The 19,441-nt window shown below is 41.9% G+C and overlaps 1 protein-coding gene across 1 annotated transcript; it reads right to left on the bottom strand.

The window, feature by feature from the left end:
- Positions 1-2,116: 2,116 nt before the first annotated feature.
- Positions 2,117-18,752, bottom strand: FAM98A (family with sequence similarity 98 member A). Its single transcript, XM_038131116.1, has 9 exons — positions 18,618-18,752; positions 18,339-18,417; positions 15,309-15,457; positions 13,711-13,845; positions 10,697-10,881; positions 9,186-9,266; positions 7,795-7,911; positions 5,489-5,656; positions 2,117-3,976 (listed from the first exon to the last, which is right to left on the bottom strand). Exons 2-9 carry the CDS (start codon positions 18,389-18,391, stop codon positions 3,227-3,229), a joined length of 1,638 nt encoding a protein of 545 aa, XP_037987044.1. The 5' UTR covers positions 18,392-18,417; positions 18,618-18,752; the 3' UTR covers positions 2,117-3,226.
- Between the last annotated feature and the right edge of the window lie 689 nt (positions 18,753-19,441).

Raw genomic sequence — 19,441 nt, 5'->3', positions numbered from 1 at the left:
CCATAGTTATGATACTGCACAGTGACAATGCTTGAGAGACAGTGATCCTAACACAGGGAATGGAAAGGCAATAAAAGTGAAGCCTTTAGGAAACAAAAGCTGCTAGAGAAAAAAAGGCGGATGGAAAAAACAGAACAAGATGCCTACAGCTTGTGGGAGAAGAGTGGCAAGAGCAGGAAGGCCAAGAGGAAGAACACTGTTCCCCTGGCTTGCTTACTCGACTTTTTAATCTGGAGTTCTGCTTTTGATCACGATGCACAATGAAATCAAACATGTATATCCAATCCATCACAGTCTAATAACATCCACAGCCCATCTCTCTTCTCCCAGCTTCTATTTAGGAGATTGCTCCCAGTGCAGCAGTGCAGAAATCATGTTTGGAAAACAGTAAATATCAGAGCATCGTACAGAGAATAACAAAGCAGTGGCTGTTTGCTTTCATTAATCAAAGCTGCTCTCTCCACATACACAAAGCTTGTTTTCTCTGGGGAACAAAGAAGTCATAGCACACTAGGAGGAAACAATAGAGTAAGGAAAAACAACAACAGCTGGCAGAAGCAAAGTGTTTTCTTTCCTGTTGGAAGAGTAAAGCCTCCTGGTTTTGACTTCTGATTTTTTTTTTTAACTTTCCTCCTCAAACAGGAATAAATTGGGACTTGGCTTACCCTAAGTCCTGGAGGAAGAAGGAGGAGAAGCAACATATTTTGATGAAAAAAGCTATCTGGGAGGAGGAAGGGGAAGCTCCTACCCCACCCCAGCATCAATTCACCATGTCACAGTGTGCAAAGGTGAGACTCTCCACTGCAGCAACAGCTATAGTCTTGCAGAGGAACTGGCAGTTCTGGCACAGAAAGCATAATCTCTTAATGTGCTGATGGGGCTCTCTGAAGACCCTCCTGAGTTCCCTCTTGCTAGAAACAAGTTTACAGCACCCCTAATGCACTGACAGAAAGCACCATCCTCTTTGCAGTGAGGAGCGTGAAGAAAAGCAGAAGCTGCCAGCTTGAAGAGATTATATCCCTAGCAAAAGGCTCTTTTAATTTGTCCGTCTCTTTGCGTTTCCTAGTCCAGGACTGACCCCACTGTAGGAACTGCAATTCTTAAAAAGACTCCCACTAATTATTTTTGCAGGAATGCAGCTAGTCACCAGCTAATGCTCATGACAAAGTATTACAGGGGAGACATCTTCTCTGGAGATTCCTGATGTAAGAAATCGTCAAAAAACCTTTGTGAACCAGAAACATTCAGTTTTAGATGCTGATAATTTGAACTGTGTTAGGCACAGATAGATCTGTATCAGTGATCCTCAAAGACCTGGATTCAATACAGAAAGCTTTTCCCTCATCAGGCTTGTTAAATTTGTTTGAAACACTAAAGGAGAAAAGCCATTAAGTCAGATTCCCAAGTGCCTTTCTCAGGGACCTTTGCTTCCAAACCCGTGAATCACTAGCAGCACCTAGTGGCTGCAATAAATCAAACAGATTTTCAGGTTGAATGTGGCATGAAATACAGGCAAATCAGTTCTAAATTATGTTTTTTAGCATATTTACATGACTACCTTGAATTACAGCAACACCAGCGTTAGAGAGATTCTCTCAGATACTCATGCTATTACTGTAAGCCAAGGAACTCCTCCTGCCTGCATCAATCTGGATTCATCCCCAAGGACAAAACAGGTAGACTCTGCCATCATCACAGCCTCTGCTACAGTGATCTGAGCATGGCAGCAAGAACCTACATTTCCACAAGGCTGGAGAGCACCAGGAAGTTCCCAGAAGCAGCATACCAAGTTCACATGGCATGCAGGAACATAACCTGGGAGACAGAGCTCAAAGAGCCTAAGAATAACTTTACACAGCAAGAGAGAGCACTACGAGCTGCTACACCAGGTCAGAGGGAAGAACAGAACGATAGTCAGAGCAACTGAAGATCAGCTCCTCCCACCTGCTGCTGTTCTGACAGCCCCTCAAAGGGCAGAATGCAAGGTATAGCTGGGACAACTACAATACATAAAATAGGTTACAATAAAAAAAAGAGATGAAGACAGAAATAACCATGAATTCCCAGCTACTGCAGCAAGTACTTTTTACTGTCAAGGAAAAGAAACTAAAGCAAACAGAACATACAGATACTTTTATTGCTCACCTTTTATACAACAGCACACCTTCAGCCATTTTCTTTCACAGCTTTTTGACAATGTTTATGTACACAAAAAAACCCAGCAAGAAGCATTATGTGGTTTTCAGTAAAGAAAAAAACCCAAACATTAGAACACCAAACTCAGCCAGGTTTTGTTTTCTGCAGCAATAATAAAAGGGCTTCCTCCAGGCAGGAACTAATCTTCCCAGGCCGTAGTGCATTTCTTTAAAAAAACTACCCCCAAAACAAATTGCCCTAGCTTTGCCGAGCCAGTGGTATTTAACTTGCAAATAAAATAAACTTCAGTTTGTCATTTCTTCTAGCTGATTTCAAGTAAAAATTAGGTTTGGAGGAGGAGCAACTTGTTTTGGATGGATGCAGGTCAGTTTGAATTGCTACACCTAACTACAGGCCTACACACACTATCGGTTCACAATTTAGCTTAGTTTGAAATGATCTTTGCAGATTTTGGCGGCGGTCAGTCTTCAGAGTTGAGCAGGTAGGAAAACGTGGTTTAGCAGGAGATAAGGCTACTGAACATGGCATCCACAGTAGAGCTCAGATAACACAAAACCCTGCTTGTCAGAGGAGTCCCTGTGCGCGCACACGCGCTGTAACGGCATCGTGACTGAAACAAGAGGTCAGCAAGAAGAAAAGCAACACTCCAGACTGGTTCAGAACATGTAACTCAACAATGATTTGGGGGGGAAATGCAGAAGTTTTACTGTGTACTATAATAGACAAATTTGACAGGTATTTCTCCAAATCAAAATAGAAGGCAAACACTGCAGGCATATTTAGAACAAAAGTGTTTTGAGCAGAGGGAACCAGTCCAACATTCAAAAAGCATGGCTATTAGTTAATGTTTAGGGTGCAGGGGGTAGTGACAATGTCTTTCATTCAGACAGGCAGAGGTGGGTGGGGAGGAGAGGTCTACACAAAGTTGTGCTTTGCTCTATGCAAAACATCCCACCCAGATTCTACCTGCTATGTACAAACCTGTACTAATTCAAGCAGCATTTAAGTCAGGCCTCTAAACCAGGTTTCTATTATGTGAGCTCTGCTGAAGTGTAAATTTTTAGCAGCCTCAGCTGGTGAAGTGTCTTCCTTGTCCAAAGCCAGATTGATTATACTGATAACCTCCATGCTGGAAGTGCTGCTCAAACTGCCCTCCTTGATTAAAGTTCTGTCCACCTCTGCCCCCCCAGCCACCTCCTTGACCTCCTCGGCCACCGCGACCGCCACGGCCACCCCTCCCTCCTCCACGGCCACCCCCTCGGTCACTGTGGGACCCACCATCTTGATATCTGTTGTCTTGCTGATAACCACCGCCACCACCCCCTTGGTAGCCACTTCCAGAATAAGAGGACGACTGGCAGCCACCATAGCCTCCTCCTTGGTAGCCACCACCACCATGGTAGCCACCTGTTTGGAAACCTGCATCTCTGTAGTTGCTCTCCCTGTAGCCGCCATCCTGGTAGCCACCACTTCCGCCATCTGTCCAGCCTCCTTGAAGCTTGTTTCCTCTTCCTCCTCCTCTGCCACCATGATCATAGCCACCACGTCCTCCTCGTCCCCCTCGATCATGGCTTCCTTGTTCGTGACCTCCTCGCCCTCCGTATGATGAGTCATAGCCTCCTCTTCCTCCTCGGTCATGACTCCCGTGGTCATAACCTCCCCGCCCTCCATAGGAAGAGTCATAGCCACCTCTGCCTCCTCTGCCACCGCCTTGCTGCGAGCCCCCCTCTGGTCTTTTCTGCCACGGTGGCATCTCAGGAGGTGGAGGTTCAATTTCGTTGGGCCTTCCTCCTCTGTCAGGCACTCTGCCCATTAGCACCTGCAAAGGGAAAGGGAAAACTGCCATAGGAGTTGTGACACCTCACAAGAGAGTCACATTTACTGAGACACACCACAGACCCACCCCAAGCACCCACCCCAAGGCTTTTACATCCAGACAAATTTTGTGTGCTTGAATGTGACAGTGTCTGTGTCCAATTAATAAAAGTTAAAGAGAGATTATCTAGTACTTGAAGCACTACTAACGAGACAAGTCAGGAGACCTGTGCTTTGTGTTCAAACAGCAGGCACACCACCATGGGCAGCACCAACACAGTCCTTCACTTAACTCTTGATTAGTGCTGAGCGCTAAACTCAAATAAGCACAAGTACAATGCAACACACTCAGTCTCTAACTAGTGCTCTGAGCTGCTGCAGAAGCCACTGACTTGGTAAATAAAGGGAGAAAAGTTCTATTTTTCAACTTGACAACAGACAGGTGTGAGACAGCACTGATCAGAGTGGAACAAGACTCTAGAGGTCTTTACCTGTCTAAGGATGGTGTGACCTTAAAAATTTAGCAAGGCAAAATGGGACAGGACATTTGTACTGCTCGAAGTTTTGAAGCAATATAACAAAGGAACTTCAGTGGAAGTAGGCTACTTTGCTATTTCATGCTACTATCTTGGAAAGCATTTAATATTGATAATGGAGATAAATTAACAGATTATACATCAGCAGCAGGGCAGTACTGCATTCCTACTGAAACATACATACAGTCTGATGATAGGGTCAACCTGTCTTATTACTTAATTTCTTACTCACCAATAACACTAAAAAGGTGCAGAAATTATTTGGGTTGGATGGGCTGCGGCCAAATCAGCACACCACTACTCCCTCCGAAATTAATTAGAGCTTTACCAGAGGTACAGTTGGTACTCGAAAGGCAGAAGAGCATGCACCTACCCCCACAATTTTAAAGCAGCAAGTATGCTGCTGTACATAGCTACTGAGCTGCCAAGTTCAGCATGCATTTTTTTGAGCCTATTACTCTTGTAAAATCATAATTTTTGAAACAAGGCAAATAGTTTTGTCTAAGTCATGTTTCTCCTATGCCATTATTAGAACTATACACTTGATTGTAATCTACTTGTGTACCCAGGGCAATCTAATTTCTGGGATCCTTGCCTTGTGATCTTAGTACATTCTATTTACACAGACCAGAAACACAGTTACTATGCAGATGTTATTTTAGACATGCTGGCAGAATCAGGTAGCAGTAGAGTAATGGCTTCTGTAATTCTGGCAAGACACAGCAGGCCTACTCCCACAGTAAGCAATCCAAGGTATTTCAGCAATTTTTACTGCCCCAAAGAAGGGACACTGTGAACCTCAACAGCTGAAACTGCACTATCCACAATCCACTGATGCATTATCTGCAATATACAAACACCAAGTTTCTTATCCTTTATTTCCAAATTCCAGTTACAACCCTGAAAAAAATAGGATTTATTACTACATTCAAGTTACTTAAATATTCCTAAAAGAACAAGACATTTGTCACCAAAGGTACCTTATTAATTGCACATGCAGTCTTCTCTCGGATGGATCCGCTGCTTGTTCTCATAATCTTTGACAGATCCTGCCGAGCTGCCAAGAGATTTGCAATTGATATAGTGCACTTAGTAGATAAGAGGGCACGTTTTGGCTGGTAGACTTTAGCCAGTTTTTCTGTTTGACTCTGTTGGAGCAAAGAAAAACAAAACCCAGTCAGTTAAAGCAATGGGACATCTCATGAAAAGAATCAAATCAGCACTGAATAATAAGCCACTGCTGCAAATAGAAAGTTAAATAAATTAACAAAAAAGTTAATATAAAATCAGTGAGAACCACTTTATAACTGAGGATTACTTCACTCAAACTAGCATTTGTCACAATAATTTCTTAAGTAAATAGGAAACACAATTCTGACTGAAATGCCAAGACACCAATGAGCTAACAATTTCAACAACATACACATCAGACTGTATTAATTCCAGGCAGTCCAACAGAGAACAGAAGTGTGCCATATAGTTACATGAATTACTGCTAAAATCCAGAAGACACTGAAAGCGAAACACATCTGTGTTCTGCCTCCAGACCCCCTTCTGTGCCTTCACCCTGACCTGCACCCATTCCAGCTGGGCCAGCATCACCCCCTCTCCAGCACTTATCAGCAGAAAAAGGTCCTGTTAACTCACTTCACTCTTCATTCCAGTCAGCTTCCTCACAAAGACAAGGCACCAAGAGGCCTGGCAGAGCTAGAAATGAGATCCTACACTCAACTTGGCCTTGTATGCAATGACTCTTCCTCTACTGGCTTTCAGCATTAACCACTCCGGCTTTCTTGAACACCTCAAAATTTTCCAGCTGAGACAGAGGAGAAATCTGTGCTACCACACATGAGTTACTACACAAGTTACATCTCTCTTCAGTTATCAACAGAGTGTAGTGTGTGATGCAGTTAGGATAAACCAGATTGCCATCCGAATGCAGATGATGGCAGTGGGGTCAGGCAAACCAGGTTTTCCAACATATCTTAACAGTGGAAAAACCTAGAAGCACATTTTAAAATCCTAAAAAATCTTGTTTTCGATCCAAAGGCAGAAAACTGAAATATGGCACCGGCTAAAGGTAGGAGAAGCAAAAGTATTGACCAGTGTGTTTTTCTAGTACTAGTGTGTTTTTCCCTGGTAAGTTTGACTGAGCTCTGAGCACAGTATTTTGGTCCTATGATACTGTTTTAGGTGAAACTTGAAATTTTAAGTTTAAAAAAATCCCTAACAATAGACTGCAAGGGGTTCTTTTCCTGGTGTTTCCACTATCTGGAGAAGTGGCTATTTAGTCATATGATTATATTCTGATACTTTTCAAATAAAAAAGAAAATTATCATCTTGCTAAAGATGAAGCTTATTATGCTGCCAAAAAATTTGCATTTCAATAGATAGAAATGCATGTACACAATTCGTGGGTTTCGTGAAAATATTTTGTGTAGCTAGTCAAGTTCAAAATGGGACAGGTCACAGTTTATTATTAAAGTATGGCTGCTTTTTGAAAAAACACTTATCAAGAAAAAACACTCAATGATTCTATGTGTCACAGTTTAGCACTAATAACTTTGACTCAAACACTGTCAGCAGTATATTTAACACCATGTTACAGATCTGGCTTAGTCCTGGAAAATAAATTATATGTACTATTTTTTAAAATCCTGTAATTTCTAAGACATAGGAAACAGGGAAGTCATGTAATTATTTATAAAATCAGAATATGTATCATGTACTCAAGGGAGAACAGATCTCATGTCACAGCCACTTGCATGGTTCAAACACAAAAGAAGCACATAAAGCATTACCCTGTCTATAAGGTAAGAAGAAGCAGTGCCTTAGCAGCTTTTCTCATGTGCATCTGTGGAGTTGTGATTGCAGACACACTTTGAGTCAAGGAAATCTGATTGCTGTGGACAGGACAAAGTAAGATAAGGGATGGCCAACAGGAAGGGGCTTTTCTACCATAACACAAGGCACAGCACTTAATGGTTCACATTATGGTACTCTGAACAAGGTTGGATCAGTACTACTTTCTCCAGTGGCTTTGGTGTGTAGTTACATATACTCTGACTTCTCATTTCACAGACTGATTTAAAATCCAACAGTTTTAAGTAAAATATTTTTACTTATCTTCCATTGTCATAAACTTATTCAGAAACTCAAAACAAAGCCAGACAACTCCTGCGATTATTTTTGACTCATGAAGGACAAAACAATGACGCAGTTTTCCAGAGATACTTATTTTAAAGGGTTACCAACAACCAGGACTTCACAGCAAGTTGTCTGTACCTTAGCTCTGTCTGACCAGCCAAAGGATTGCACAGTAACATCCAAACGTTTGACTAACAGTTTTCTTCGGACTTCATATTCGTTGGCTATGGCTTGATTAATTGCTTCAATTTTTTCCTGAAACAAAAATTTGCAAACAATCTATAGATTAAAGTGTTTCTACTTAATAAACTATGTGGATGGAAGAGAGTATAACACAGAGATAATATGCATGGCTTAAGATTGCAATTATCTACCTTGTCAAATGGACTCACAGCCAAGGTGTGCCTGCTGATGTTATTTTCCTGAAGCTTCCATGGCTCATGTTCAGCCTTCTACCATTTCTAACAGCACAAAAACTGCACACACTGCTGAGGCACTTCTCAACATCCACCAGGACAGAGAAACAAAGGTGAAGATACTATAGGCAACAAGCTGAAGCAAGGGCATACGTAACTCCTAAGAAACAGGATGTTTGTGCCTTCTTAAAAAGTAGAAAGCTTAAGGATAAAGACAGAGCAAAGATAAAGGACTGAAAGTAAGTACAGTACTGCAAGATTAAAGCACAGTCTGCATACAGGCAAAACAACAAAGTGCCCTACAGGAAAAAGTCATCATGAGAAACAGCTGGTAGCAGACAGTGGTTTAGTTAGAGCAGCAGGTGAGATATGCACTATTACAGAAATAATACGTATATTTAAAGAGGCCTGGCTGGAAGGAGAACAGGGGGCCCACTTTCAGTCTCAACAATACAAGCACTGAAGGAAGCAGACTGCTGGGGGAAGATGTGCTTCAGCTTTAAGTGAGAGAGACAAGAGAGACCTGAAGTCTTGGAGCAGCAGCAGTGGTTAACCCAGGCACCACGCTCCCAGTACAGCAGGTGACAAATCCCAGTTGGAAAAGATCACATAGCTCTGCAGCCTGAGGCCTGAGTGTACAATGTCTCTCCCAGCTCCTACCTGCATACTCATTGCCTCTTGGAGAGGCTATGAAGGAAGCAGACTACTCCAAGTGACAAAAAGAGGGGGACATTATGAACAGACCCACAGCTTAGCTAAAAAGAAGCCCCAGAAGCAGACATGACACCTTCTCAGCAGGACTAGATGACACAGACAGCGCTGGTAAAGGGCAGGAGAGAAAGGTTTAAGCTACTGCACAAGCATGGTAGTCAGCACCACCACTGAAGGTCTCTCATTTTGGAAAAGTTCAGCCAGCACCTGGATCTTGAGATTCATGAGTCTAAGATCTTATCAGTTGCTGTACATTTATTGCACCAACACATACATTATACTGCAAGAAATTATCTTATTGTCTTCAGAAAGAGAAAAATCATTTTGCAACACACAGAATCAGGATCAATACTATGTACACTTGAAAAAGGGAAATGGACTGTAATACCTGCAGCTACTCACCCAGTGAGCTGGTCCCAGTTGTTTCTTTAATAAAGGTTTTCCAACATGGTTAGGTGGAACCTTTGCTAGAGTTTCCTTCAGCTGTTAGGAGACATATAAAAATATAAGCTTCGGCTAAAAAAAATAGTTTTTCAAGATTCAAATTAAAGGAGAGGACTGTTGGACAGTGAAAAGCATGACACAGCAACCTCCAATATCAAGTTATGTTCTCTGGAACAGAGAACCAAGCACACTTCTTTTGGAAAGCAACTGTTTTTAGATTTCTGGTAGTCTCAGCTATAATTATTTAAAAATTAAGAGAAGGGACTATTGAATAGATCAGCAGTAAAAACGAAGACACCACAAGGCACTGCTACTCTTGAAGCCATAGGGATTATTCTACACATCATCTCGTTAATCCAGAAAAGAACCCACATTTGTATCAAAAAGCTTATTTTAAGATGATGTAAAATGTAACATGTCCCAAAGAAGGACTCCTCTTTCCAATCAAAAGGAGAAAAATCTTTAGTATGAAATTTTAACTCTATCTTGCATTTTAGGAGTTTGGACACAAATTATCTATCCCATCTCAAAATTTCTTAGGACTTCAAGGGGGAAGAAATGGAGGGGCAGTGACAAAAACTTCCAAAGTAGTTTGGAAAAAAACCACCAACTTGCTCATTCCAGCATGTGATCTAACACATTTAATGACCTGGCTTTCCAATGATACTGAGCCAAATTTATTTAAGATTTTAAACCTTATTGCTTTCAAACAGCACTGTTTTGGGGAGCTTTGTAATCACAGAATATTCTGCATTGGAAGGGACCCATATCTGCTCCTTAAAGTTAAGGGCTGTCTTCTGCTGTTCCCTATCTGCTGTTCTGCTCTCCCCTATCCTGCAAATTAAGTCACTAAATGTGATTTAAAAGCTTTCTGTCCCCAGTCCTTGGTCTGTGCACTGGACAGTCCATTCCATTTAATTTCTCTGATTTATAAAAGTTACTCAGAAGTTAATTTTTTTTTTTAAATCCCAACAGCCTGGAGAACACACACATGTAAGGAATAAAAATAAATAGAATCACAAGAAATTATGAAGTCTTAGGGAGAAGGTGTTAAGTTTTCCTTTCGTTACACTACCTTTTAACCAAAACATCTTTAAAACACTAGGTTTCTGTACAAATTTGTTTAGGTGTATTTCTTGAAAATCATTTCTCTTTAACATTCTTCCTGAGGCCTAAGATGAGCATTTTCTATGTCTTCTGCAACAGATGATAGCATCAAAACCTAGAGCAGTCACCCTGGAAAGCAATGATAGCAACAGTCCCTGACCTCATGCCTTGGCATGGAAAAAGCCTTCAAAATAATTTTCAAAGTTCTGACTCTTTGTATATGCAGTAAAACACATTAACTCTCTTTCACAACTCAAACTCTGGAGTTTCACAAGAGGCAAATCTCACCCAGGTAGCAGAACTATTTTCCATCAAAACAACAGCATCATAAATATTCAAATTTTTCTTCCTTTGGATCTTACTTTTTTTTCAATTCCACTGAAGAACTGGAACATCGTTATGTTGGCGGGAGGCTTGGACATGCCTAAAGCAATACAGATGCCCTTTAGCTCCTGAAAGACTTCACTGCCACCTCCTTCCTGGGCTTTTTTAGGAGGGGCATTCACACACAGCATTCTGGCAGCTTCCAGTTCTGAGATGAGGTATGCTGGGGTAAGAAAAATTAGATTTGATCATCAGATATAAAAGAATTATTTTAGAGCCAGTGAAAACTCAAGTGCTTACAACCAAGAATTGTGCAAATTTACTGTTTTGGATAGAGGGAGGGATAGAAATTTTCTATCTACAGAACACTCATATTTACAATTACTGAGTCCAATGCTAGAAACACAACAGAGGACAGGTTTAGTATAACCAATTAAAGCCTGGAAAGAATCCCTATGATTCCAGCAAGTATTAATCCCTAAGTTCAACAGAGCACAGCTCCTTTCCTTCAGGTTTTGCCCAGCAAAGACAGGAAACTGGAGCATGGAAACAAGCAGGATGAGGGACTGAGATGTGCATTTTAGGGTAGACAAGCAAGCACTTCTTCAAGCTCTAGAAAACAAGCAAGGTAGCAAGTAGAGAGAAGTGAAATGTCAGATGAATCTCCTCTACTTCCCCACACAAAATGTAGAGTGGAAGAATAATCCCACTGGGAAGTACTACTGAGAATTCATGTTTACAACAACTTCAGAAAGGAAGGTTGTAACTGATGAAATAGAAGCTAGAATGGCTGAAGTTTTCTTCACTATCAGAACTGTAAGAGCCTATCATTACATTGTAACTCCTTCATCAAACAAAAAGAGAAAAATCAAAATCACAATTTCTGAACACAGTATATGCCCAGGATTTCAGCATCAGGTGTCATTTACAGTGATATAAATTTACAATTATATAAACAGCCTTTGTTTGCAGATGCCACAACTTTAAAGTTTGAATTTAAAAAAAAAAGCACAAGTTTAACAGTACTTTTCTCATTAATCATAGCGAGTGACCATAGCAATAATATACATAAACACTCCTAAAACTAAGAAAAACTGACACTGCAGACATACTTGTGAGCAGGGAAGTAAACCCACAGATATACAAAAAAAGGTTATTATTTATAAAAGTGGGACAGATAAAAAGATGAAGAAAAGAACAGAGCATTTTAATGATCTCTAGAATGTTGTCTGCTAAAGGTACAGAATACCTTATAAATAAAAAAAAAATCTTAGAATATGTAAAACAGTGAAGTATCCTGTGTAAGTTCTGTAAGTTCTTTCAGCAACACTTTATACAGGTTTTTCTTACATTGAACTTTCAATTATTTACACTCTTTTCTGGCCTATTGAAAAAGAAACTAGCAGGAGATTTTTGTTTCAAAAACTTAGAGATCACATTTAAGCTATCTTCAACCTCCTCTAACAGTGATAGAAATTTTTAAATCTATATCTAAGATGAATGTTCTTTAAATAGCAATTCTTTTTTTGCACAACTTTTCTGAACCAGCCTGAAACTCTTGTACTTTTTGTTTTGCAGATGCTAGTGCCTAACATTGTATTCTAGTGATGCTGCACATGAGGACAATCAATCCTAATTACTTGGGTTTATTTGGTGCTTCAATCTCCCAGCAATACTGCTACATCTTCCAAGAGACAAACTGTGCTGCATTTCATTAAAATATAAAATACCCTGGAGTTTCACTACAGAGGGTTATCCCGTTTCTCCTGAAAAGAACTGGTTTTATGGCTCACATACAACAGGATACCTAATAAGTTCACTTAACACAGCTAAAGAAAGCTATGCAATTATGGTGGTACACAAAAAAGGAATTTGGCACTACTGCAATTTCACATTTGACAGTAAACACAGCATTCCTGCCAGATGGGATACCAGAGCTCAGCTCCTGAACACGGCCTTATATTACCAAAATGTACATCCCAAAGGATCTCTGGGATAAACTGTGTGTCACAGACAAGCCAAATTTATTGAACGGCTTGGCTTACAGAAAACAAGCTGAAGAGAAGATTGTTTGAGCTACAAACTATTTCAAATGAAACAACTACCTCACTTCATCTGACATTTTTAAACATACTATAAGAAATATTCAGATTAAGTCTAATCATCTTTCTCCTACTGTTGAAATACAGGAACCTACTCTGTAAATAATTTCTTGTATCTCAGAAGAAGGCAGAACTAAACTTCTGTTTTGAAAAGTTAAAGAATCAGCAGCAACTGAAGAAGCAAATAAAACATTAACTCATCTTGACTTTAAAATTAGATTAAAATTAGTACTGCAGTTTCTAACTCAAGTTTATACTTTTTTTATTGAAATGTGAATTAATATCACACACCTTTTACAAATTCAAGTACTATTTCTTCTCCTCTAACATTTCAAAAGGAGAAAAAAAACAATTTAGCTATTGAGATCTGATGGGAAAAGGGAAGACATCACCATTGCTAATGTTAATTTCCTTTCAATCAGCAGAAAGCAACAGTGAAGCTATTTACTAAGGATGTTGATCAAAAGAACTGGGAGCTGGGATAAAACATTCTCTCTTTCATAACAATTCCGACTGCTGTCAGTGTAGGAAAATGAAGTTTTGTTTCACCTTGCATCACACTGAGAGCCTCTAAAATTATAATGCATCTGAAGTTAGTGATCATTTTTACAACCATGCTAAGTAGAGTTCAGTGGCTAAATTCTAGCAAAAGTCTTCAAATAACTCCCTCTTTGTTGAGTCTTTTGAAAAGCAATAGTACAGGCTTTTTGCTGGTGAATGTGAAAGAGGTTAACACTCAATATTTTCCCTCATATACTGGGTATGTATTGACTGGTAAACCCAGAAATATAATACTCTGATGCTGTATATTAAAAATAATGCATATTTTTAGGTAACTACAGTGTAGTATATTGTGGTCTTAAAGAAACCATTACCTCATTAAGTGTAAGAAACAATACTATAAATCTTGCAGAAAATCAGGTTTGCTTGCAAGCACCCTTTTAACTTACTAAGCAGCAAGAGACAGTTCTTTTGATTATGAAGGCGTTTTGTCACATCTCCTGATGTTAATGACGCATATGGACAGTTCATTTCAGACAGCAGCCCACTCATTTCAAGCTGAAATTCTTCTGCTTCATTTGGACCTCAGAAAGAAAAGAATAAAAATTCATTCACTGCTAATATATAGGGGATATGATTAGAATGAATTAGCTATTAAAAAAAAACGTATTTTGCTCGAGTTGCCATTTAACATTAAGTCCCTTTTTAAATGGAGGCCAAGTGCATTTCTTGGGTTCCTCCAAGACACAGCACAACCTATTTGGAACCATGATATGCTCTATTTATACAAAATTATGTTTCACTGACAGCTTTTCCAAGCTACAACAGACAGGCAGTGACAATTTCTACAATGAAAAGGGACATTGAAAACTATCGTGAATAATAAATGTGGCTTATGAGTTCTCACTTTTTTCTGTTATTTCTCCCCGTAAGCTCACATTTATCAACTGATTTTATTTCATATCAATATCATTTAAAAATAAGGAAGTCACATAAACCAAACTTTTGACTGATATTTCTGTCAAAAATTACTGAAACTAATCAATTTGTTAGGTAAAAAAAACAGTGATGAGAAATAACATTTTTTTATCTTTTGGAAAAAGACTTTAACCCCAAATGTCTGTTATTCCTAAACTCCAGACATACAAAATTAAGGTAGGACTTCACTGTACTCTAGCTAACATGTTTCTGTCACTGTGTTTAAAGAATTTGAGATAGGTGTTGGAAGGCTTCTGGATTGTATTTTTACACAAAACAAAGAATAGGAACTAGAAGGGGTGAGATACTGTATTGTTACAGAGAGAGAATATGAAATACACACAAAGAAAAAAGAGAGAATATGTCAAAAACAGAGAGAAAGGAAAGTAACAGATGTTGAGGAAAAAGGCAGCAACCTTTGGCCACTGAGTAAATACAAAGTTAAGCTCATAAAGGCATTATGAGTTAATATATTAGATATTCAGGAATATGGGTTATCACACCAATTTAATAATCTAATCTGGTAGATTGTCATGACTAGCTGACCAAAATTGCTTTTTTTTTTCTGAAAGCTACAGTTTGCTTCCTCTACCAAAATGAAAACCAATAATTTTCAGGCTCCTTCTCAAAAATTCATAGCAAGCACAGAGTTAAGGGAACTAACAGTAAAAAGAAGATATGGTTACTGTAGTCATGAGAATGTTACCTTGAACAGTAGTGTACTGACATCAAAATTACAAATAGAAGCATTGAAATAAAACTATTCTCATGATTTAGTAAAAACTCCACTAGCATTAATATTTCCCTAAATCCATCAAAGAACTTTAAAAAACAATATGGTTGAAAAATTAACAGAAAAAGCTAATTTCACAACAAAGACTCTTTGATCGCCACTATTATTTCAACCTCTACTGGCTGTTCGTTGGGCAAATTTGAGGTGGAAAATATCCAAAATCTGGCAGTGTGCAGAAAACACTCCCTGGTACAACAGATATGGCCAGCCCTAATCTCTGTGGCATGGAAGAACACACACTGAGTGCATGTTTGTGCTGGAATTATGACTACTTACTGTTGGTTGCCTGCACGTTCTCCTCTAGTTTACAGAAGAGCCGTAACTCAGACACCAACCAAGCGCAGAGTTTGGTGAATTCAGGGGAACTGGCTCCATGGGAGACTGCCTGAGCCAGCGCTCCGTCGTCTAACAATGGACCTTTGTAACTGAGAAGTCAAACAAAAGCACAGTTCATTAATGTTTGCTGGGACCAATGTCCTTTGACAGATTTATTTTATGCTGTATACATATTGAGACTGACAACTACGACACATCTGTGGTGCTGATCTCATGGAATGGTGATTCCTGGACTGAACTGTAGCAAGAACCACACTGAAAACATCGGAGTAAACTCAGAATTTGTGTGCACGTTAACTTACCATCACAGAGACTGTGTCACAAAATATCATCATCAAAGGTTTCCTCCTGGAGAATGTTACCATGTACAGTGGCAACTTCTCTGCCTCCACTTCCTGAAGATGTTACTGACAATAGACCTATCCAGGGCAACTGCAGTCCCCAAGAATCCTTCCTGAGCTCTACATGTTGGATAATTACTGCTGAACAAGTGCATCTTTTCTGTCACTTCCTATCTCGTATGAAAGGGCTGCCTTACAAAACAAAGCCTTTGATACAAATATTACAAAAGTGAGCCACATAACAATATCATGTCTTGAAAAACCAACTTCCCTAAATACACACAAGAAAAATTAATGGAATTGGTTCTTTGCCTAAGCAAAATAAGCCAAAAATCAGACCTCATGAAAGAAAGCATGAGTTTATAGATCAGATCTTAAAAAACAAAGCTTTCAGGACATCTGTGTACTGATAATCTCTCAAGGGGAGAATGAAGAGTAGGGAGAAGGCTGCCTTATCAACCAGGTAGAAGCACAAGTCAGAGTTTACCTCAGTATTTTAGGAAAAACATGTACAATATTATTTTGATATACTACCCCCAAAACAGAAAGACATCCAAGAGTGCTCATAACCAAATGAAATCTCTCTTGGGAACTTCCAGGTAAAGTCACCCCCTATCTCACAACAATCCAAAGAGTCCAGGCAACCCTTGGCAAACCTCAGCAATAAAAAACCATCTCAAATTGAAATGTAATTCTCCTCACTCTGCTCTTGTGCTTAATACCACATAAAAAGGATTGGGCCTTCACTGTAGTAGCCTGTTACTTCAGCCAAGTAAAATGAAGAAGCCACACTCAAAAATAACTTTTACCTCACAGAGCAGCTTGATTGGTGACACAGTTAATCTACTGGCAGCTGGCGGGAAGCTGTAATCTCATGTATTACAGCCCTACTGCATGACCACAGCAAGCTAGAAGCTTCAAGAGGCTACTCAGAGCAAGCTTCAGTCCCGCCCCACAGACGTCTCAGGCCTACATGCGTAGGTCTGGGAACACCTGGGACTCACAACAGAAGCATCCAGTTATAGGTCAAAGCAAAAAGGAAGCAATGGCAAGCCTTCTGCTTTGGCAGGGATGGGATTAAGTCCCTGCTCAGATCTTCTAGAGGCACCTTTTTTTTTAACAGAGGTAACATCTTGAGTGTGTTATTTCTTATAATTATGACTTCAGCTACACATCAATCCGGCCAATAATCCAACCTGCAGATTCCTAACTGCAAGCAGCTTTTTCCTTCTGTTTCTGCCAATGGCATGTCTTCCAGAGCTACGCTCTCTTTTGGTAACATTGTGCCATCCCACCTGTTTGCTTTTCCAACAGTTCAGCAAACTGATGTACAAGACAAGGGGCCACCATCTGAACACCTCGAGCACAATTACAAAAACAAACAGCTCTCTAACATGTAACACTATGAGAAAAAAAAAAATCAAGTGATATATTAGGAATATCTTCAGTATCTAATGAGAAAAAATAAGTTGAACCATGAAGACCACAGAGCTACAGCCAAAGCAGAAAGCCTCAAACACCCCAGTCTCCCCAGACACCAAGAATCAGAAGTCCTTTAGACATATGCAATAGTTTTCCCAGTTGTTACCAATACTGCTGAGGTCTCATGTCTTTTATTCTCCAAATTTTCTTTTTTTCACCGCTGTCAATTTTGCTTCAAATAACTTATTTGTTCATCTACTTTTTATGTCAAAAATCAAAACCACTTTCTGTCTATAATTGCACAAATCACAACTCCTTCAAGCCACTAGTGTCCTTTTAAACATATGACAGAAAAAAAAAGAAGCAAATCACAGGATTTTCATTGTGGCAGAGCTGCCTCTTCACATTTCAGTCAGAGAAATACCTGCTAAAACAGAAGCCTATTTGTCAAGCTTTGCAACTATCACCACTAACTTAGCCTGGAAATACAGTCTTTGTTGGAGCATAATGACCCTAGCCACAAAGTGATTTATGGGAATGCGGCCAATGTGAGTAAATACAGCTGTTTGCATCCAACCAGCAGCAGCAGTGAAATCGTAGCTGCCTGTCCTCTGAACTCACAACAGTTTACAGACATGGCAGCTTACAGCAGGACGTGTTCTCCACGCTCTGCCTTTCATACTTATGCAACCTTTCCTGACTCTGACAAAGTAACAGGTTTACACAGCAATAGTTTCCTGTGCTATATTACCCTTTTAAAAATGTAAAGAAGAACACTTGCTCATTTGCAATCCTTTTTACTCTTTCCCTGCCCCCCCAAATATGATGTCTGAAAGTTCTCTTCTTGTCTGACGTATCTCTTTATCCCGTCCCACCCCCAGCTAGGGCCGCTGTGCAGAAGAGAGCAGCAACAGACCAGATGGCATCCAAGCATCAAGGGGATCAGCTCGCACGGAGGAGCGACTCGCTCGCCAAGGCCGAGCAGCCAAAGCCAGCCCGTCTGGCTTGGGGCATTATCACCAGCCCCGCTCTGGGGGCGGCTCTGACGGAAAAGGACCATTCCAGGCCGTGTCCCGAGCCGCGGCCCTCCGGAGCCAAGCGGCCCCGCCCGTGCGGGGCGGACAGCGGCGCTGTGTCCGTGCCGGGGCCGCCCTCTGCTCCCGGCCCGCACCGGGAGCGCCCCGCACCCCCAGCCCCGGACACGTACCCCAGGTCCTCCAGCGACTCCAGCACATCGTTCTCCAGGAGCTCGAACTCCATCCTGCGGCGGGGCACGAGGGGCGGACCTGCGCGACACGGGACTCAGCGCTACCGGTACTCGCACTCCCACCGCCCGCCATTCCCCCCTCCTCCAGCCCATCCCGGCCTCGTGGGGGAGACTCAACTCTCACCCCCTGCCGTGCGGCGAGACAGAGCTCCCGGCGCCGCAGCCCCTCTCCCCGTGCTGCCCATGCCCGCCCTCCTCCCGAGCCGCGGCCCCACGCACCGCGCTCGCAGCTGCGCCGCCGACTGCCGGGTTGGCATCTCAGGGCGGGGAGCGCGGCGCCGCAGGCCCCCGGCCTCCCTCTTCACCCGGCTTCTCTAGGGCCGCCTCCCCGGTGCCTGACCCGCGCCGCCTCCGCCCGCGGCGATCTCCGCCTATCCGCCGAGCGGAGCACCACTGCTAAACTAGCACACGGATGCGAGGCCGGAGAACGGGCCGTTTTCTTGGGAGAGAAGCCCGGGACGAGCCAAGGATCTCACTTTTGTGTTCAGGCGCCGGCACGGGCAGACCCGAAAGCAGGGCTCCTCCCTCCCCGCCGCGCAGCCCGCGCAGGAATGTGCTGCGGCGAGCGGCGTCGCGGCAACGGGCGGGGGCAGGGGGACGGGGCGGCGGAAGGGTCAAACCGCGCCGAGGAGCGAGAGTGCGTCCCCACCCTGCAGGACCCCGCGCCACGGCCGGGACCACAAATCCCAGCATGCCTTGCGCGCGGCACAGCCTTTCGCCGGGGGCGCCCGGTGCCGAATAAAATCAATAAAATAATTATTAAATCGAAGCCGTTTCAGTTCAATTATTAAATGGAATCCGCGGGTGTCGTTTCTCCCTCTGCTCCGTGGCCTGGCGGCGCGGGCTGCAGCGGTGTCCCGGTCGGGGCGTTTAGGGGCGCTGAAGGCAGTGCTGGCTGGGCTGAGCCCGCCCGCCTCTGCTGGCCGGGAAGCGCCTGGAGGCGCCGCTCTGGAAGCTTTCTTAAAAACTATTTGAAACTCGGGGGGCGGAGGATGGGGCAGGGAAGGGGTGTGACAGCCTTCACTCTTTCCAGTTGCTCGGTT

Source organism: Motacilla alba, chromosome 3, assembly GCF_015832195.1.
Source record: "Motacilla alba alba isolate MOTALB_02 chromosome 3, Motacilla_alba_V1.0_pri, whole genome shotgun sequence".
NCBI lineage: Eukaryota > Metazoa > Chordata > Aves > Passeriformes > Motacillidae > Motacilla > Motacilla alba.
Note: the sequence above shows the minus strand (reverse complement) of the source record. Positions and strands in the feature narration are given on the sequence as shown.